General features: G+C 35.1%; 1 protein-coding gene, 1 non-coding gene and 1 pseudogene across 2 annotated transcripts; all 3 read left to right on the top strand.

Annotated features, from left to right (window-relative positions):
• The first annotated feature begins 503 nt into the window (after positions 1-503).
• Positions 504-603, top strand: LOC126630861 (U6 spliceosomal RNA). The gene has a single exon (XR_007626141.1). It is a non-coding gene; the product is annotated as a U6 spliceosomal RNA (small nuclear RNA).
• A 7,773-nt stretch (positions 604-8,376) lies between these two features.
• Positions 8,377-10,946, top strand: LOC126628220 (transcription factor CPC-like). Its single transcript, XM_050297832.1, has 3 exons — positions 8,377-8,664; positions 8,960-9,047; positions 10,695-10,946. Exons 1-3 carry the CDS (start codon positions 8,613-8,615, stop codon positions 10,834-10,836), a joined length of 282 nt encoding a protein of 93 aa, XP_050153789.1. The 5' UTR covers positions 8,377-8,612; the 3' UTR covers positions 10,837-10,946.
• Positions 10,947-16,442: 5,496 nt separating this feature from the next.
• Positions 16,443-17,154, top strand: LOC126630175 (uncharacterized; annotated as a pseudogene).
• The last annotated feature ends 4,965 nt before the right edge of the window (positions 17,155-22,119 follow it).

The following is a 22,119-nucleotide window of genomic DNA, read 5'->3' as shown; positions in this document are numbered from 1 at the left end:
ACTACGCTCAAATTTCAACTCTTGTTTGTACTTTAATTATCTAAGAATTATTGGTATAGTTTAGCTCAATACAAGTCATGATGTGCAAGTTCCACATTAGCATCGTTTGAACTTTACGTTGTTGTTGTACTCTGATTGGATTTGAGACTAAACACGTCATGACTTGGTTAGATCGAACCAAACTACGCCAGCAGAAAACATATTGTATAAAGAATGGATGTGAGTAAAAGGAAAAAAGACACAAGATAAATAAGGGAAAAGATTGTACTTGAGAATCCAAACCAGTGATTTCATTCTTCCAGGTGACCTAGTCTATATAAAAGTATATCACCACAAACTACAAATTGCAAACCTTACAACAATGACAGGTACACATTTTTCCTAGAGGCTAGAGCAAAACATGCATTCCCTCTTTTCTATCCACCATTCTGCTTGCCCAAAACCCAAAGTCAAAACTAATTTTTTAGTTGTGCACACAACATAAATATATAAACCCGATGCTATTGAAGATTATATTTCAGATCCGATAAAATTGGAACGATAAAATTAACATGGCTCCTACGCAAGATGACATACATAAATAGAGAAATATTGAGATTATATTGAAATTATATTTCACATCATATCAATGAATTCATGGGCTGATTGATTGGGGTCGTATAAATCAATTACGTAATTAAACTTGACACACATATGAGTTTGGTGTTAGAGAATCCGACATTCTCTTGTACTCGATCAATATATCAAACAAAATAATGGATGTGGCTGTCAGGCTGCACAAAACGCAACCAAAGTATTTTTAAACACTGCCCAAAAACATTATAATACGTTAAATGCAGGAAAAATATTGAATCCCGAACTTCTGCATTTAGCTTCTACATATTTTTCCACATTCTCTTCTATATAAATATTTTCATTTCGCTTCATTATACCATTATAATAATCTAACAATTTAAAACAAGAAACACCATTTAAGATAAATTTTAGTTTTATTTTTATTTTTCATACTTCATTTTTTACATAGCCTTATACAGATAACTCCTATAGAGATTAATTATTCTTTGGGATGAATCTAAGGTTTTACACAAATAAATTTTCAAACCGAGCGCGTAGAAAAGTGTAAATATAATTATCAAAATCCTGCGAAAACCGTCAACAATACAATGACAATATCGTAGCATCATATTATTATATTGGAACTAAATTTGCACACCGCCATGGATGGTGGTTGTGCACAAACTTGAGCAACCTGCAAAACAGTAAACAACCGTGAACAAGCCTATGGCCGGGGGAGGGGGTGCCGGCCAAAGGTTGTCCAACAGTCAAGTTAGCGAGTGATTTTAGACTCAAGCAGTGGGCAATAGAATTGAAGTGCTTAGATAGCGTTACTAGATATAAACCCTAGATGGGTATATTTATATCGTGGGAGAGAGACATTTTTAGGATAGAATCCTCGTTCTAAGCCACGGGAATCGTAAAGGATATCTAGAAGTAGATATTGCACCATCTTAGGAGTTGTGATTACTTGTAGCGCATGCCAATCCTTAGATTGTAGGAACTCCAAGACTTGTAGGATCTGATTGAGTCCATCCAGATCAGATCGTATGCTTTGCATAATAAGCATGGTCATCTAGCAGAGTCGCAAGGACTCGGCCTATGAACCCGAAACAGGATGACGGTGGCACTGCTGCTTCGTCTGATACCGTTCGCCCAAAGTTGGTCAGTCCATGATTGGACTTCTGAGGTAATTATATACGGATCAGCTTTACTTCAGCACTAAAAAATCATGGTCCCACATATTATTTGATTGCATGAGTATTGAAATTTAGGAGCCATTTAATAACCATTTTATTTTTCAGTTTTTGTTTTCATTTTTTGGGAACTAAAATCTTGCTTAGTAACTACTTTCAGTTTTCATACTAAAAACTACTTTTTGGAGTTTTCAAAATTTACTATTGAGTTTTCACTTTTTGGTTTTCAATTTTTATTTTTTTAAACTAAAACTGAAAGTATTACCACAAGATTTTAGTTTTACAAAAAAGTAAAAACTGTAAAAGAAAAAACTACAAACTGAAAATCAAATGATTATTAAACAGAACCATAGGCGTGAATTTCATCTTACATATGTTTCACTAATCAAGTTTAGGGAAGAGATATGTTCTTCTGTGCATTTCTTTTTATCAAATCTTTTATATCCACTTGTGTACTTGCATTTGGCATTCTTTGGTAATTATGTTTTACTTTGCAATCCAATATTCACTTTCAATGACTTTGTTAACCTTGAAAATTATACGGACTAGGTCGAAATAATCTACGAGCTGTGAATGATTGTTGATGATGGCATGCTAATTAACTGCCAAGTTCAATCGGGCAAATAAAATGAATGTGGTGGTGTGGTGATGGTGATGAAACACGCTGTTAACTTCTACAACAAGGACTTCGGCCGAGGCCTCTCCACCTAGGGTTATAAAATCTAAAGATAAGGTTATGCAAATTGCTACCAAGTTCAAGATCTTCTGCATCGGGTTTGCACCCTCCACTCTATAATGGTGAAAATATAGGTGTCCCGAACAAGAATCAAGTTATGGGGACAAAGATACTCAAAGGAGATGAGCATCTTTACGGTAAAAGTGGTTCGGCCATCTAAATTTCGAACCCTAAAATGCACTTACGAGTAATCAATTATAGAACACCTCACATCGCTGGGAAAGCGAATGAAGTGACCTTATTCGGCGAAAGAATAAAAGACTCTTCGTCGGCTGAGAATTTGAATAAATAATCAATTGAATTGGAAGTAGGGTTTTTTTTTAATCAAACTGAAGGTTTTCCTAGATCGACTGTTCTTCAACTCCAGTGATGTTCAACCGAACTCAATTTGTCGTCGTTTTGTCAACTCAGTGACGTTCAACCAAACTGAATATATGATGACAAGAGTTAGTGAAGCAATTAATATTTTTCTCAGGGTGTGAGAAGGTTTCTAGCCGAGCATCTATTTCTGTGTTGTTTTGAAGGTCCTCTTTACATTACAAAACCTCTTCTATTTATAGGGATGAATTTCGTGATGAACAAGTTTGTTGAGTGGTAGAACCCTATCAGAACTGTGAAATATTCTTGAAATGATTCGAATCTTATCAAAACTAATCATGATCCTTAGCCATTCTAATTCATCTTGGAATCAACCGAGCCACACCTAGATCTGATCCTTTAGCAACCCAATTCCACTAGGACTCCATCGAATCGCTGGCATTTTATTTTTGGGCTGAAAACGTCACTCGGACTAAATATTCATTATTGGGCCGAGACCATCAGCCCTCCCTCTTGATTTATGTTCTCTCGACCCAAATTCCAATATTCAAACCCGAACAGATTTACTTTTAGAGCTAACCATTAATTTACATATGAAGTTACGATGAGATGAAAAAACATGTTGGTGTCAGTTAGGTAGGTTTAGAACAAACACCAAGATCTGAGCTCGAAACAAGAACATGAAAACGCATCAACAAACCTACTTCAAGAACTCTTTTTAACTTCAAAAGGCTCAGAAAGGTATTAAATTAAGATTTGCAAAAGCTGTCAAATGTGATTTCTAGGCAGCCCTTTTCACGGCCAACCACCAAGGGTTTTATATTTATGATGTTCTTTGCACAAAGATCCAGCATAAAATCGAAGGAATAAGACAATCTTAAAAGTTAATACGGCTTTTTCCTTTCCCATTTGACGTTTCTAATTGTCCTACCAAACATTCACCCATGCAGGAATCTTCTCCTTCTCTACGTCTAACCCTTAACTTTTATAAAGACATTTTGGAATATATAGTTTTGTGTATGGCCTGCATCCTAATAATGTATAAACTTTACAAAGTCATGCACAAACCTTAGGGTTATATTTTTGTCAACTTCCCTACCAAATTTCAACTTTTGGGTAAAATTTAAAATCCCTTCCTATTGATGAAGTCCGATATGAAGAGTGAAAACAACAATGCATTTGCAGATTATTGGATATGCTTTTGATTTTTACCTTTTGGACTGAGATTGTGACCAGCATTCAGAATCAAATGTTGTTGATTAAATTCATAATTTTGTATGCTTAATTCTTGAAAGTGATGGCCTCACCAAATAGAACAAACAAGAAAGACATCATTTTTTTGGTTTTTCACTTCTGAAGGATTTCTCATGATTCATGCATTTTTTTTTTTGCTCCCCAATGTGTCAGCTAGTAGGAAGAAAGAAGCTAAAAGGGGGAGCGACTAAATCACTGAGTGAAAAAGTAGAGTAGAAGTAAACTACATTAATATATATTAAGGTGATAACTTCTTTTTTTCTTCTTTTTAGTGTAGAATTTTCTGCAAAAGACGTTGCGATAAAACAAAGATCAACTACTCAAAAATGCCCTACAAACAAAGTGGATAATAAGTTTTAACTAAAAACAGCCAATCACACCCTCCTTTAGTCCTTTTGACTAGGATAAAAAAAATGATTACAACTTACAACTTACAACAGTATAGACATTTGACAGATTAACATCCGGAAGAAAAAAGGAAAAGGAAATAAAGAGAAATTATTTACACAAACAAATTGGATTAAAACAGTATCAAATTGCATGGCTGTTGTAGGAGAAATTTTGTTGAATAAGTCAAATAATCTCACATCGTTTCTCACAAAACTTATATCAAATAATTTTACCTTTAATTATATCGAGGTCTTTTATATAAAATAATTGCACAAGTGATTTAGCGAAGACAATATCGATGCTATTAGTGGTAGGCTGCATCCCGTCTCTCTAAAACCTTAACAAATATTTAGGTGTCAGCTAGTGTATACTACTTTGTATTTGATTCATTTATTATGTGACTGAATTTGTAGTTAGTCACATGAGAAATGCCAAGGAAACCCTCTCAAAAGTGGGACTCTCCATGGAGTCTCTATAAACTCATGGTTTTGGCACAATTCTCGTGCCTTCATTATAAATCAATGTTCTGAAAACATGAGGTGATGGAGAGTCTATGGAGAGTCTCACTTTGAGAGTCTCCTTAGCATTTCTCCAGTCACATAGTAAATAAATCAAATACAAAATTGTCTACACTAGCTGACACCTAAAAATTTGTTAAAGTTTTAGAGGGACTGGCTGGAGTCGACCACTAAAAGCATTGATATTGTCCCTGCTATATACAATGATAGAAATTTTCTTTTAAGCGAAATGATAGTAGTTTTATTATAACATTAAAAAATATGTAAATATCAAAGAGAACACTACAGATAACATTCAAGAGATCCTCAAATCAAAAGACTTCGACTTATGTATTAGACAAGCCAACTTGGCCAATTTAGTAGCCACCATAATGGTGAATTTGTGGATATGACAAATCCGATAAGAAGCAAAGAAACACATCAAGGTCTAAAAATCATCAATCACCGAACTCACTAGATTAAGTCAGCACACTACTACAAAACCATTTATTAGTGTTGCTATGATAATCAACAAGAAACGTGTATTACTATCGGATATTAAGCAAAATCTGACAGAAAATGGATACAGTGGCGGATATAATAAGGGACAGAATTGCCAGCGTCAAGAAATGAATTTTCCAACAAAAAATACTCTAAAACCATCAGAACTTGTGTCGGATATAACCGACCGAGAATTTATTAATAATGAATAAATAAGAGCATTCTCTGTCGAATAAAACGGACAGAAAATATATTAATAATAAAAAAAATATAAACCACTTTCTGAATCATTTCTTTCCCACAAAATCAAATCCAAAATCATTAGCAAGTGCCAAATGATAGAATGCTTGTTGTTGAGGTTGTTAGGGTTGAAAACCAGAAAGTTGTGTTGAATTATTTGAACCAAGAGGAACACGACTTCTTCCACCAGTTGATGAGTCAATACCAGCAGAATTAGAACTTGTCCTGCACCAGTTTGATTATGAGAATCCAAGGAAGAACTTGCAGACCCTTGCATATATGGTGCAGAAAAACTAGTATTCTCCACTTCAAGATTAACAAGAAAACTAGTATTCTCCACTTACAAATTCACAAGCATACACAACCAACTTATCACTTCAAGATTAACAAGAAAACTAGTATTCTCCACTTACAAATTCTAACTGTAACAATCTATGGCAATCAGCCTTCACAACTTCAATCAAGATTCACAAATTTGGCAATTGGTGTTCAAACAATGGCATCTGACCTCTATCACATTGGCAATTTGGCCTTTCATTGTTTCAATACTACTAATTAACTTTCATAGTAACATATATGTATATTGAAAATCTCATATCTTTAACAAGAAATAGCTCAAGAAATCAAGAATCAAAGATAATATGTTGCGAGACTTCGAACATAAAACATGAGATTTCACCATATTCAACCTTATCAGCATACATCATCATAACCATTAGAGTAGTGGAAACAAATGAGAGAGCAGCACATATAGCGATGAACATGATGAACACAATTAAGAAATGAAACCCAAGAAGAAGATTCCAACGAAAAGCTCCCCCAAGAAAAATCAACTAAAAGATTTAGTAATAGAAAACCCATGAAGAATCGATGGCTATCGATAACAGATTAACAGAATTGAAGAATTACCATTGCTGAACACTATGAACTCACAGAGAAAGATTGAGAGAAAGGTTTAGAGAGAGAGAAAGAGAGAAATGAGAGAGAGAAAATGTAAAAAGCTGAAATGATTTCATTGAAGGAAGGGGGAACGGAGAAGGCACCGGTCCAAGGAAGAGATTGAGGGGTTTTATTTTGGAAAATTTTCATTATTGTCGGTTAAAACCGATAAAAAAAATTTCATTACTATCGGTTATAACCGACAGCCAAAAAATGTTGGTAAAATTCCCTCCCAAAATTTTGTTAAATTCCCCCCTTAAAAATATATTTAAACCATGTGTTTATTTATTTATTTTTAATCAATATAATATTTAAAAATAATAAAATAGTCAATATTTGTCGGTTATAACAGCCAGAATACTAAAATAATAACCGCCAGAAACTTAAATAATAAAATAGTCAATTTCTGTCGGTTATAATTGCCACCATTAACTTAAAAACCATAGGAATATGTTAAAAATATTTATATAAAAAAAAAGAATTCAAAAATACTGACGAATATAACCGACAGGATTTCATTGTTATCCGACACTAATTAAATGATGTGTCGGATATCTTTTATTCGACATAATGACTTATTAAACCACCACCATCATCCGACACCTAAAACTAATATTGTAGTAGTAGCACTCTAAAGTCAACATAACTCAATTCTGCTAGAAAGTCAATTACTTGGAGAACTGACACCTAGGAGAGTATGCATACAATACTCATAACATAGCTAACTAGATAACAATATTTGAATACAAGCAACACTGTCTCCAAAGAGAAACTGCGAAAGAAAAATTATTTTCAGTATCAACATGAATTATGTGCTCAACGCCATCACCAATTTACCAAAACAATGAAACAGATTCAGAAGTAGCCAATAACACACAAACACAAAATTTCACTTGGAGTAACATACAAAAAACCTCACCATATATGCACCTATTAAAGAAAATACCAAAACGAAACACAAACTCAACAGCATATGAATGTAAAACAAAAAGAAACAAACTACGACACACCTCATGTGATTACAATACAAACCCAGGGAGCACATATTGCTTTTCTAGCAAGTAGTCTATTTGTGCTTAGGGGTGTGCTATCCACACACTCTTTTTTACTTCTCACACACCTCTTGTTGATTTTTGTCCTTTGATATTCTTCAATTCATCCGATCCGATGGCCGAAAATTAAAACGGTGTTTAAGAAGTAAAAAGAGGTGTGTAGATATCACACCCCTTGTGCTTATAGGTATTTTGTGTGCCAGTCAATTTCAATAACTAGTTGTCAAGACAGCTTCACTGTTTAGTAGCTGATTAACTAGATATGGTGCTAATCAAGAACCGCATCGAATTACGTGTTAATTAATGATATTTAGAGTACTAACTAATACCTGAAGGAGTAACATCTTATCAGTTAATTAGTTAATGGTGATTATTTTCCAATTATATGGCCACTCATGTTTCACCCTAGGGAATTATGCAGCACTAGTTAGCTTGGGAGCGTGACACATCACCTCGTATAAGTATTACCATCAGAAAGCCCTTTGGCAAAATACGGATAAGCCCCAAATACCACAAGAAAATAAAAATTTACACCTACAATTTAAAGGGTATTCACGTAAATTTAACAAGAGCGGATTCAACAACCCTTTGACCTTGTAAACTCTTGTCTACAGACTACAGGGACAACTACAAGTCAACAGAATTATATTTTGTTTGTTCGGTAGGACCTGCCATTCCATATTTCCATTGGTTTCTTCTCCAAAGCATTCAAGCTCTTCTCTAAAGAAACATGTTTTTGAAAAATAAGCTCCTTAAAACCCCAGCAATCTGTTTTTCCTGAAATCCCTCTTGGGAAACTATTTAAATCCAATTCTTCTTGTTAGTTTTGTCCCTCATCAAACTTTACTTGGGTTTTCTCTCCCTCTGTTCGGTCTAAAATTCTCTCAAATTCACTACCACCAACTTTTTGAAAAGAAAAGAGAAGAAAGAAGGCATGGACAGACGCCGCAGAAAACAAGCCAAGACTAGCACTTCTTGCTCTGAAGGCAAACCCACCAACTCTTTCGCTTTCACAAAAATAACTTTCTGGGTTCTCATCTTTTTGTTCAATCTTTAATGGGTTTTCTTCATTTCTTCTTTTTGCTCAAATTTCACTCTTCTTTTGGTTCATTTTCTTTCTTTTTTAAAAAAAGAAAAAGTAAAAAAGAAGCAAAGTTAGGCTTAATTTCTTTGATCTTTTCCACTTATTTTTTTAACATGATACACCATTGTTTTTCATACATTATTGGTTATTTCCAATATATAAAGTCTCTGTATCTGTTTGTTGCATGTAATTTGCAGAGGTGAGCAGTATTGAGTGGGAGTTCATAAACATGACTGAACAAGAAGAAGATCTCATTTGCAGAATGTATAAGCTCGTCGGAGACAGGTAATTACGAATGTGCCAAATTATCTTCTTTCTCAGTTTCACCTTTATGAAGTCTGGGTTTATTTTTCCTTTTTAGGCAAAAAAATATATGAGAAGCAGATCATTTTAGTTGTTGAAATGCGGTCACTATAGTTCTTGATCATGTGATTGCGATTGTTATTTAAGTATTTTTGGCAAAAGTTATGTCCCATGGTTTGGTGATAATGGCAAAGAGTTTTTAAAACCAAAGTACTTCCACCGCAACCACCCCACCATTGTTAATGTTTTTGGAGTATGATTATCTCCCATCTTGTTTTTTCCTCCTCTTTCATCCCCTTCTATTTGAATATTTATGGGTAAGTTACGTCAATATTTTATATTAAAAATTTTTTATAGAAAAAGAAAGACAAAATAAAGAATGTGAGATGAGGGAATGGAAAGAGGAGGAAAAAAAATTCCTAGTTCAATGTTTTTTTTCACCATTTAATAGTTTTATTCGTCTAGTGACTTTTTCATCAATATTAAGAGGTCATCAGTTCGAACATACTTTCTAGTTGATAAAAGGTAAAAATTCGTTCTCTTATATCCATAATGCTAAGGAAAATGCTTTAGAAGTTAGAACCCTACTCTTTCGCAGATTTTGCAGAAGAACTTTGGGTGGAGGGAGAAACCTTGGTTAGGGGATGATCTCTCTCCATCCTAGAGTTAGAGAGGACTAACATGGTTGATTGACTACGCGACCACCAATTTAACTAAGAGAGTGGAAAATAACCGCAGGTCAGAAGAGGCACGTGCCCCTCCAAGCCTAAGTTGGCTCTCCCCTATCCTTCAGAGAATCCATGTATACTTATATCGCTCGAAAGAACACTGAAAGCAATGGTTTTAATAGCAATTTCAAAATATTTTTGTGTAACTTCTTATTTTATTGGAGAGAGAATATTCAAACTTTGAGTTTCTTCCAATAAAGGGGACATAAGTACCTTTGGACCATTTTACATGAAGCAAGGTTTTAAAAGACGCTAGGCGCTAATCGGGTGGCGGGATGGGGTCTAGCGCCTTGGCGGACTAGACATATTTAAGTAAATATATTATATTTCATGTAAACAAATGTCTCTTTATCCTTAAAATGTATATAATTACATCAAAAACTACACAATAGAATGACATATATATTATCAAGTATTGGAACATAATGAAAGCATGGGAAACAAACATATAATATGTGTTCATTTAAGTATTCAACAAGTCTCTTACAATTTATTGAAAACAATAAAATGCAAAATGAAGTTATTTATTTTTTGTCTAAGTGAGTCGCAACCTAGGTGGGTGCCTAAACAGGTTTGGGCAGGCTAGGCGGGCGCCTTAACAAGTCTAGGTGCCATTTCTTAATTTTCAAACACCTAAGCATTAATCGGGGTGGTGGTCAGCTGCCTAGCGCTTAAACGGGGTTTAGGCGGGGATTTTTAGAGCAGTGACATGAACATAGAGATTAAGAACCATGAATATATAATTCTCGTACTATTACAATGTGCAAGTGCAAGAATCATATACTTATCCACAAATGATTGTGCAAGAATCATACATTGATCGTTCTCTTATTTTGGTCTTAACTAGTGGAAAATATATAAGTGTTCTGCAGAGTTCTAACTAGACTTGTATATAGCTCAGGTGGGCTCTTATAGCTGGGAGGCTTCCAGGCCGGAAAGCGGAAGAAATAGAGAGGTTCTGGTTAATGAGACATGGAGAAGTATTTGCAAGTAGAAGAAGAACAGAGCTTAAGACGACCAATAACAGATACAACAACTCCTGATGATTTTCCCTTTTCTCTAGCTAGGAAGTAATTAGGTTTGGCTAAAGAACATTTAATGCTGTAGCTTACCTATCTGGCTAATTTATTGAAATGAGACTACTTACCCTCTCTCTCTCTCTCTCTCTCTCTCTTGCATACACAAAGACAGCATTGGAGAATGATTCGATGAAAGATCTTTGACATTTTACCATGTACATAGCATTAATGGTTTGCCCCATACTGCTTTGTCTTGTTCTCCTATTCAAACAGATGATTGGTCTCTATCTTCCCCTCGTTGATTTTAGGGTTTCGTTCAAATTATACATCCATGCAACTTCAAGATCTCTGCACCCCTCCCCCCCCCCCCCCCCCAAACCACGGGGCCCCCGGCCCAAAAAACCCAAAAAAAAACAAAAAAAAAAAACATTAAAAGTATCTCTCTTGTGATGTTACTGGGCGATGCTATGGTCGTTGAAGTTGATATAAATGGCGGACTATTTAATACTCTTCTTAGAGTATCGTAATTTTTTCGCTTGTTTGTATCTACAATTCATTCATCTTGGCATTTGATTAATAGAACGTGCAAAACTTCAGTTTACTTACATTATTACTGTCACCCAATAAAAAATGTATACAACCAACGATTAGTTTGCAAATACATGAAACATCTAAGCAATGCAAGATGAACGTCGGGGGATGTGTATCTCGGTTTGCATGCAAGTGGCATCTTATCGAGCTTTACGTGTTTATTAGGCTTCGAAATGAGAGTAATGGTAATGTCCGATTGCTAGTATGAAATGAGGAACTGAGAATCACTAGTAGAAAAAAATAGCTTGCGCGACGAACAATATTTTGTCACGCAAGATGTACATGAGCGACGAAAAATAAACTTCGTCGCACAAAATAGCGTGGCGAATAATCTCATTGTGCGACGAAGATTTTTTTCGCTCAAGAACACTTCATGCGATGAATAATCTCTGGCGTTGCGTAAAGTGAGCAAGAAAACGCAGGGCGGCGCGAAAAACTTGAGCGACGAAATGGAGAATTTGAGCCACCAATAATTCGTCAAGCAAGTTCCTTTCAGTTTTGACCATTTACTGCAGGTGAATCCGAGGAATTAATACCGAATTTAATACAGGTGTTTGCGCGACAAAGAATTCGTCGCTCAAAGGTCCTAACCCACCTATAAATATCTGTTTCTGCTGTCCTGATTCTTCATAATTCTATTATCCTTATTCTTCAAAATTCTGTTCGAGCTAGGATGGCGGATAAGAACAAGGGTGAGACTATACGTGATGCCAACCCGCATGATTTAAGGGATCATTTTGAGTTTGCGCATGCGATCGCTGTAGCCATGGGAAATAATTGTCCCACTGCTGAGTGGCGTTCTTGGGAAGATGTACCTGGGAATGTGAAGAAGGCTGTGATGGATGATGTATTAGTGAGTATATTATTCTTGATGGATTAATAATTAAGCTTGTGAAATTTTTAGTTATATGTTGAAATTAATTATTTGCATATATGTGTAACAATTTAAGTATACTCTTGATGATGATACGAACAAACAATTGATGAAGTTGATGGATAATGCGTTGGAGGGAGGTGACAACCGATGGCGTTATTAAGTCTTGCAGAATGGACCAGTATCATCCAAATAGTAGTTTTAAATTTATGTTTTGTATGACAATATTTAAATTTAAGGTGTTTTTTTTATGTTACGTATTCGGACTTAATTATGTTTCAATTATGTATTTGGACTTAATTATGTTTCAATTCATTGTGGTTTTTTTATTGAAACCTAATGTAAGCACTCTATCCTCGGTTTATATGTGTTTACAATCTTCAATGAATATCGTACTTATGCTGAAAATAATTGCATGGATTAAGTAATTAATTATATATAGACTAAATATTGAAGGCATTAATTATTTATAGAATAATATTTCTAGTATTAATTATTTATAGAATAAATATTGAAAGTATTAATTATTTTTAGAATAAATATTTAAGGTAATAAATAAAATACCTTAAATATTTATTCTAAAAATAATTAATATTTTATTCGTCGCGCAATATTCTAAGCGACAAAAACTTCGTCGCGTAAGGGATCTTTGCGCAATGAATACATGTACTTGTCGCGCAAAGCACGGTCAACATGCGTTCAAACCTTCCACTTAATTGCACAGTAATGACGTATTTTGTGCGACGAACTTATAATTTGCGCGACGAATATTTTCGTCGCAAAAAGGTGTCCTAGTGCTATATAAACATAGTTTTAGAGCCCTAGTTTTCAAAAAACAATTGTTTAAAAAATAATGGTTGATTCTGGAGAAGGTTCTGGCAAAAAAAAAAACTTGTAGTGCAAATAGAGAGGTATCGACGGAAACAAGTGCTGTACTTTGAAGGTAAAATTTTGGATTAAGCATACGCCGAATTTAAGTATGACATTGGGAATTTGGTGCAGAGGGATTGTTCTGCCAAGTTTGAGTCTTGGAAAAAAGTCCCTGAGGACTTGAAAAAGTCCATGCTGGGAGAGTTATCGGTAGGTTCGGTAAATAATGAACAATTATTTTTGTTAAAACGTAATATTTTTTAAACTACTAATTTGTTGTTACTGGCATTAATGTAGGTTCATTGGGATGTTGATGAAACCGATGAGAAATAACAAATTTATGTAGATGGGCTTTTCAAGCAGAGTTTTCGGCAGTGGAAGTTTGATGTGTTGTGGGCGGAGGATTAAAGTTGATGAGGGTTGCTTTTTTTTTAAAAAAAAAATAAAAAAGGATTTTGTGGACTTTATATTTAATTTAATGAATAAATATATGTTATGTGGATGAGTATTAATATTTGCATTAATTATAATTTCTATTTGGGATAGTAAACTGGTTTTGTTAATTAATTTAATGTTTAATTAGGTTTGAGTTTTTTTTTTATGATAAAATGAAATTTTACAATATATAGAAATAAAAAAATAGAAAAAAAATTAAAAATATGCATTGCGCGACGATACATTCATTCGTCGCACAGTGTGTTGAAAAGAATAAATTGTAAAGTAAAGGACATAAAATAAATAAATGGTAAACTTGTGCGACAAAAGCAAATGACATTTGCACGACGAATACCTATTTCGTCGCGCAAAATAGTTCGTCCAAAAGTGAACTTTTAAATCTGGATTCAGTAATGTGTAGAGGCAAACTGCAAAAAAATAATTGCAGATTATGCCTCTGCACTTATCTTTTCGATTTTGCTCAATCAGTCATCTGTCATTTTCATTTTCTCTCAATTTCATCATGTAATACTCCCTCCATTTTCTTCTTTTGGTTGATCGAGCTATCTCGATGTGTCTAATAAGCGTTTTTTGTCGTTACGGTAAAAGTATGAATGTAAATTCATACTAACGTCATTAATTTCATTGTCTATAGGGATATTGTGTGTGATTAGCGAATGGTGGAGAACGATTGAGAAGGTATTTTCTTTGTTTTATTTTTTAAACATATAAAACTAATTAAATTATGTTGAACTTAGCTTGTATTGTTTATATTGTGTTGTGAAATTATATTTATATTATGTTGTTAAATTTGTACGTGACGTACAAATATGTGTTGTGATGTACGGAGTTAATTGAAATTAACTTCGTACTTGTTTTTATTTTTAGTAAAACTTAGTTTCCCATTCGAGGATTAGTTGGATTTCGTGCATGGATGCGATAGCATGACTGCGGTCCAATTAATTCTTGAATTGTCCCATTATTTGGACAGTTTGTGAATACACGGTTATGACGCGTAGTTTATGGTTGAAGGATTAGGTTTCGATTGTGGAGATTTCAGTGTCATCTTTGTACGTTCTTCGGGTTGTACACCTGAAGAATTGTATTGAGATGCTGCCGAAATTCATCCACATCGAAATCTAATCTGATATAGCCGTAAATTACGTGACATGACTATGCATTCCTGAATAGGATAGGGCCTTACCGGAGGCATAAGGTGACATTATCATTTTGTATGAAGTTGTTGTATTGTTATTGTGGTTCCAGGAATTATGGACAGGATGTGGATACATAACTCGAATAGATGCGTGGATGAATACTTGGATGGAATCGAGGATTTTATTGATTTTGCACGTACACACAACCTGAGTGCAACTACAATCTGGTGTCCTTGTAGGAGGTGTACCAACACGTTAAGGGAGACAATTGAAAATGTTCAATTTCATTTAGTAAGGAATGGAATGATTGATACATATAATACTTGAAACCTTCATGGGGAACAATTAGACAATGCTTCATCTTCAAACGTCATAAGAGTGGATAATGTTGAACCTATTGTGGATCCTAATGAACAAGTCATGGATATTATAAATGATGCTTTTCCATTTGCATCGACAAACACCAATCAGGAAGGGGAAGATGACGAGCCTACACTAATAGATAGTGCAGAGTTCGAACAATATAAAAAACTATTAAAAAATGCCAACCAAGAGTTATATCCTGGGTGCAAGAGCTTTTCCGTTCTCACGGCCATTGTGGAACTAATGTATGGAAAAATAAAGTATCGTATGTCGAACCAGTGTTTCGATTACTTTTTGGGGGTTTTCAAGAGAATGCTTCCAAATGACAATTGTTTGCTGAAAGACCATAGACACATGCAAAAGGTGTTGAATGGTCTTGGATTGGGTTATGAAAAAATTCACGCTTGCAAAAACAATTGTATTTTATTCTACAAAGAGAATAAAGCATTGGTTAAATGCTCTGTATGCAATGAGTCAAGGTTCAAAATGACATTTCAGAATAGAACAACTAAGATCCCACAAAAAGTTATGCGTTATTTACCCCTGAAACTTAGTTTGCAGCGACTGTATATGTTGAAGCATACTGCCACAGACATGAGATGGCATAAAAAAAAACGGGTAGACGACGATGTGATGCAGCATCCTGTTGATGGGGAGGCATGGAAAGAGTTCGATCGAACATTCCTTGAGTTTGCTGCTGATTCTAGTAACGTTAGATTGGGACTTGCCACTGACGGATTTAATCCATTTGGGGTTTTAAACCAACACCACAGTACTTGGCCGATTTTTGTATTTCCGTATAATTTGTCACCATGGAAATGTATGAAAAACGAATACATGATGATGACTATTGATAATTGAGGATCCTAGTAGATCAATCGATGTATACTTACTGACGCTGGTGAATAAGCTAAAAGATTTATGGACACACGGTGTGCGCGCATACGATAAATGTACTGGCATGATGTTCACTTTGCGGGCTGCAGTGATATGGACTGTGAACGATTTCCCCGCATATGCAATGGTTTTCGGGTGGGGCACTAGAGGTTATATGGCATGCCCTGTATGCAAGGAAGACGTAACATCTAGTTGGCACGCCGAAAAAGTTTGTTACCTTGGTCATCGAAGATGGTTGCCTTAGGACCACAAGTGGCGAGAGAAGGATAAAGAGTTTGACGAGGAGAAAGAGCATCACCTCAGACCCAGAGAATGGTCCGATGCTCAGAATTTGGAATAGCCTAACCGTTTTAATGCTTTTCATGTAAAATTTATATATTTATATTTATTACTGTCTTTTATTACTAATACTTTCAAAATATTTGTTACATTGCAGACAAACTACAATTTGGAAGACATGGACGAGGACATGTTCGCGTACCTCAATCAGCTTTTCTCCGAACGCTACAAGCAGTGGAAGAGTGACATGCACCAATGTTTCCAGCAATTTGATGATCCACAGGTCACTCTCGAGGAGGGTTGTCTGAAGGAGTCGGAGGACCGACAAGATAGTTAGGTTTGGCTTTGCGGTCATTTTCAGGAGTCGGGCTATGTGGTGCGTTTTTAATTACGACTTATTTCATTTTACTTTTTTTAATTTTTACTAATGTTTATTATTTTTATTTTTATTTTCTTTAAGTATTACAACTAATACGTTTATTTATTTTTTTATAATAGAAGAAGGCGGAGGCGAACAAGATCAATCAGGAGAAAAAGACTTTTCTCCACCATTCGGGTTTGAGACCTTTCTCGTATAGGATGGAGGCACGACAGAAGGTATATATTACATCTTTCATTTCCAATTTTAAAATGCGGCTAATAAATTTTTTTTTCTTACTAACATTTTCCTTATCATTTTCGATTTCATGAGGGTTCAAAATTTTTGGAGATCGACGACTTTGCTGACGTTTATGTTTGGCCTGGGAATGAGTTGACCAAGTCCATTCATGTAAGTAATTTCTTATGCATTCAATATTTATACTAATTATTTCAAATTGTTTTCTAGTAATAATCCATGTTTTTTTTTCACAGGCGACTATGGTGGTGAAGAGTTAGTCGATGCTTTAAGAGTCCGCCTCCTAGCTTCCCTCGGACACACTGATTGAGTCTGTGGATCCCCCTGAGGATGCAGGGTTTCACATCGTGACAGAGACGTTGGACCAAACTTTCGGTCGGAGGCTAGGGACTTATTGTCGGGGGATGGGAAATGCCAAGAGGCGAGAGAGTAGAGCCCCGTCATCCTCGCAGTCAAAGAGCCAGGTAACGACTTTGACGTAAGAAGTTGCTGACCTAAGGAGTGAGTTGGCATCGTACAAGTCTCCAATGTTGATGCTTGTACAAGCCCTCAATTCCTCCGGAATACATCTCCTTGGTTAATCTGGACCATTGCCCTCACATCCCTTCCACACCGAGCAAGCACAGCAATCAGGCCCATCGACCTCTGACCCCGTCCCTAACCAATAGCAAGATCCTTCGAACGACATTCCAATAGATTTTTCCGCTTTTTTTTCATAGTTTTGTTCCTGCTTTCTTTTAAAAACTTTATATTTGTACGTACATTTCTATTCATATTATAAATAAAAATTATTTTTTTATTCATTAATTTGCTTTTTTTGTCATTAGTATGAATTTTTTTTTTTAATTTTCCTTTTATTCTATTTATTTATTTATTTTTATAAAAATTACAATTGCGCAACGCCTACTAGTCGTTGCGCAAAATTAAGCGCATCATATAACTTCGTTTTGCATTACCACGCGCCTCTAATATTTTTCGTCTCGCAAACTTTTCGAGATGAACTAGTCACAAAGCGCACTTGTACCCTTTTATATCGTACGACGAAAACCTTCGTTCGTATAACTTTCATGCGACGAGTAGTAAAGCATCGCGCCATTTTTTTTTTTGCGCGATGAGTTTGAAATTGTTCTTCGCGCAATGCCTTTTTTCCCGACCTTTGCGCAACAGAATATGCGGGACAATTTTCTGGTTGCCATAATTTTTGTGCGACCTAATAATGATTTGCGCGACAAAAGATTTCTCTTCGCACAAACTATTTAATTTAGTAGTGAATTATAATAGAATTATTCTTTAGAACATATACGTCTATGTTAGTGACTTTAAAATATGTGGGAATTGTTAAAACCCTGAATATTCTCATGCTAGTACACTCAATGGATAAGGCATGGATTTATAAAATGTGTTTTTTGCAAAATCGTTGCTTTTTCATTCATAGATCTATTTTTATGAAATGTGGTTTGCTATACATACTTGAAATGTTTATGAAACGAGGAGGTTAGTAGAGGATCATTAACCTAATGTCAAGGGAAGTTGTCACATCAAACTTTTATCATGTCTAGTTCATTGAGTTGTTTTGAACTATATTCCCAAATTCTATTCAGTTTCATTGCATATTCCGAAACCATGTTCCGTTAGGGTTTCATTGAGTGGTCCATAACCCTGCTCCATCTATATTCTATTTAGTGGTCAGGAATCTCTCTTCCTCTACGATTATGTTAAGTGGTTCGGAATCGTGTTCTATTAGGATTCAGAATCCCTCTTCCTATTCGGTTTCGTTAAGTGGTCTGGAACTTTAACTTTGTTGGATTCCATTAAGTGGTCCAGAATCTCATCTCTTATTTTCATTGGATTTTGTTGAACGGTCCGACATCCCTTTTCTTATCGGGTCCGTTGAGTGGTCCGGAACCTATCTTCATTTAATTTCATTAGGTGGTCAGGAATCCCATTTCATATTTGGTTCATGTGAGTTGGTCCAAAACCCTAATCTGTTAGGATTCTGTTGTGGTCCAGAATCTTATTCTCTATTCGGTTCCATTAAGTTGGAACCAAATTCCTAGGAATATATTTGGGTTCCCTTAATTTGGTCTAGAAAGCGAAAACTTAGGATGTATAGGCTTTGGCTGAATTGTGTTACTCTAACCCTTGTTTTTTAGCATATTTGTGAATGAAATATTTGAGAATCTTTGTGAACCGTTTTAGAAAAGCCAATGGATGTTGTGTGATTCCTTTGGGATTTCCAGGGAGTTTAGTTATGAGTTTTTAAAGTATGGTTTTATGAATTATTTTTATCTAATTGGTTAATCAACGTGGTTAAAGGTAATTTGTGCATAGCTAGTTCATTGAAATGTTATATGTTGTTGATGGAAAACATAGTGATATATGTGAATGATGAAATGACATATTGATGCATCACGCATGTTAGGAGTTGTTTGGAACTCTATGTCTTTGGCCAGTGATGTCATGATAAATTTCAAACTTAACAAAATGGTGAACTATAAATGGCTTGATCCTCTTTTTTAGTACGTAGGCAATCTAACACAAAGGTTAGATGCAGCCATAAAATAGAAGGAAATGATACTGCGTTGTTAAACTATTGGGTTGTTATAGTCATGTCTTGGGAGCGAGGCGTGTTGTGGTATAGTTACATTCTGACGTCACATGTTGGTCCTGGAAGTATCTCGGAATCAGGGTGTGACAATTATTCTTATCAATGTCCCATGAATTGTTAACAGTGGGGCTCAATAATTTTCTATTTGAAGGATGTTCTACAAAATTAATGAATGGTTCGGAACCACTTAGTATTCCGATATAGTGATATTCGTTTTTACTTGTAAGGGAGATGTCTTAGATTCAAATCTCGTGGACGGTGAGTTCAAAACTAATTTATTCCCCCACCTCATTAGTGAAAATATATCATTGAATAAAAACAAAAAACAAAAAAACATTTCGGATCATGAAATTACTTTGTGGAATGTGATTTTTTGACAAAGTTTATTAATAAGTTTTTTTGTTTCGGCACATTCTTTTTTCTTTTTCTTTTGTTTTTTTTTAAATGTTGGGATTTTGTGGCTACTTCTTCAATGACTGCTAGTTTTTTTTGTGCACGATTTTTTACTAGTACCGGTCAGGTGTGCTCTTATTATAAATGGTCTTCTATTTGGCGTGATTTGTGGCCTTTATTTGTAGATATTAGTCAGAACTCCAAATGGCTGGTGGGCAATGGTGCTTTTATTAACTTTTGGCATGCAAATTGGATTGGTGATTCAATTGTTAAAAGGTTGGATATTCCGCAATCTCTTGGTAAACTGCTATTTGCGCTTGTTTCAAACTTCATTCATAATGGAAATTGGTTTTGCCCTATTGATATAACTAGTGCCACCCTTTCTGCTATATGGTCTGAAATTTTGACAATTAAGCTTCTATTGTCAAGATTGGATGATAAACTAATTTGGTTGACTACTTCCGATGGTGTACTATCTTTATCTTTGGCTTATGACTTTAAACATAGTAAGCAAGCAATTGTTCCTTCGAATAGATGGGTTTGGCGTAGACATTTTCGACCACATAATTCTATTTTATTTTGGTGTTTTCTTCACAGTAAACTTTTAATTAATGATTTATTACTTCACCAAGAATTCTCTTTTGTGTCGATGTGCTCTTTGTGTTATAAGGCCACTGAGTCAACTCAACATTTATTTTTCAAGTTCTCATTTTCTTTGGAAATTTGGCATAGGTTTTAGCCTTATTTCAAGTTTCATCATTATTCTCCAATATCACATCATTTTTTCTTATCCTTTGTGGCGTGGTTTCGGTACTCAACTTCAAATATTGTGGTGGGGTATGATTGGGGCAGGTTTTTACACACTTTGGCAAGCTTGAAATTTAATCCATTTTGAAGGAAAAATGTTTACTATTGATCAGTTGGTTAATGACATTCGCTTGCAAGTTTGTGAGGTGAATTCTTAGGGTATGGGTTTTATGTTAAATTCAATTGATGAACTTTCCATTCTTAGAGCACTTGGAGTGCATGGAAGGCCTTCAAGGGTTGTTGGAAGTTTTGAGACTCTTGTCCCACATTGGGAAAAACAAGATTCTCAAGGGCCTTTATATAGATTTAATGTTTTAGTCTAGTAATTACAACATGGGCCATTTGGAAATGGATTGAAGGCTTGGGCCTTATGGTTGTGTGGATTAGGCTTGTATAATATAGCCTAAATACAACTAATATTCATTAATTTTAATTTTCGGATTAAGTTTTTAATTAATTTATTAATTAAAAACATTTTGATTAAAAGACACAGCTCTTAGAAAGAGTTGTACACCTTCAAACTGAACAGGTATTTGAAAGGGTGTGAAACAGCCTATATATCTGCAATCACAGTTTCCAAATGGATCATCCTTTCTTCTGTACGAAGTTCTAGTGAGTAAACACACAAAAAGCAAATTCGCTAGAGTTCTAGAATCCAATGTGGATTGTAGAATTAGGTAATTGAATCCTGGTCAAGTAGACGTCGTAGAACCACAAGCTCAGGAGTGAGACGAAAATACTGTTCGAAGGACATAGCTTTTACGCTAACCTCTACCTTCTGTAATCAAGTTAGTAACATTAATTTCTGTATTCATTGTATAATTTTCATTCTACATAGCAAGTATATTTTGGTTGATAAAATAGTAGAATTTCTGTTATTTTTGTTTATTTCTGAATTGTTCTCCAATAAAGGATCCCTAGAATTCATGAGGTTATTTGGATTTCTCCTTATTGTTTTCAAGTTAAAGTTAACACTAATGGTGCGGCTCGTGGTTCTCTAGGTATGACTGGTTTTGGTGGTATTTTCCGTGACCACTTGGGTCATTGGCTTGGATGCTTTGCAGGATCTTTTGGTATTGGAGAGTGGTTGACATTCTTTTTGGATTGAGAGTGATTCTTGTTTAGCAATGTATTTTCTTTCTAATGGATCTTCTTAGGTGCCTTGGCGTTTATTGGTTGATTGGACAAATTGTTGTACCAGCCTCTCTTCCATGCAAGTTTTGTTTTCTCACATTTATCGCGAAGGATATCAGGTGGCAAATTGTTTGGCCAACTATGGTGTTGATCATGTTAGGGTTCATTGGTAGGATTCTTGTCCGCCGTGTGCAATTGGAGGCTTTTGCTAATAATCTTTCGGGGCTTCCAAAGTTTCATTTCTCTTAGAAGTTCTCTTAATTGATTCTTTGTTTCTAATAAT

The sequence above is a fragment of the Malus sylvestris genome, chromosome 7, assembly GCF_916048215.2.
Source record: "Malus sylvestris chromosome 7, drMalSylv7.2, whole genome shotgun sequence".
Lineage (NCBI taxonomy): Eukaryota > Viridiplantae > Streptophyta > Magnoliopsida > Rosales > Rosaceae > Malus > Malus sylvestris.
The sequence above is the reverse complement of the archived record's forward strand: the minus strand, read 5'-3'. Positions and strand labels throughout refer to the sequence as shown.

Excerpts from the sequence above, each read along its gene's own strand:
- LOC126628220 (XM_050297832.1), top strand. The coding sequence starts at position 8,613 with ATGGACAGACGCCGCAGAAAACAAGCCAAGACTAGCACTTCTTGCTCT. Across the intron at positions 8,665-8,959 it reads TAGCACTTCTTGCTCTGAAG|AGGTGAGCAGTATTGAGTGG; the intron begins GCAAACCCACCA and ends TGTAATTTGCAG. Across the intron at positions 9,048-10,694 it reads TATAAGCTCGTCGGAGACAG|GTGGGCTCTTATAGCTGGGA; the intron begins GTAATTACGAAT and ends TATATAGCTCAG.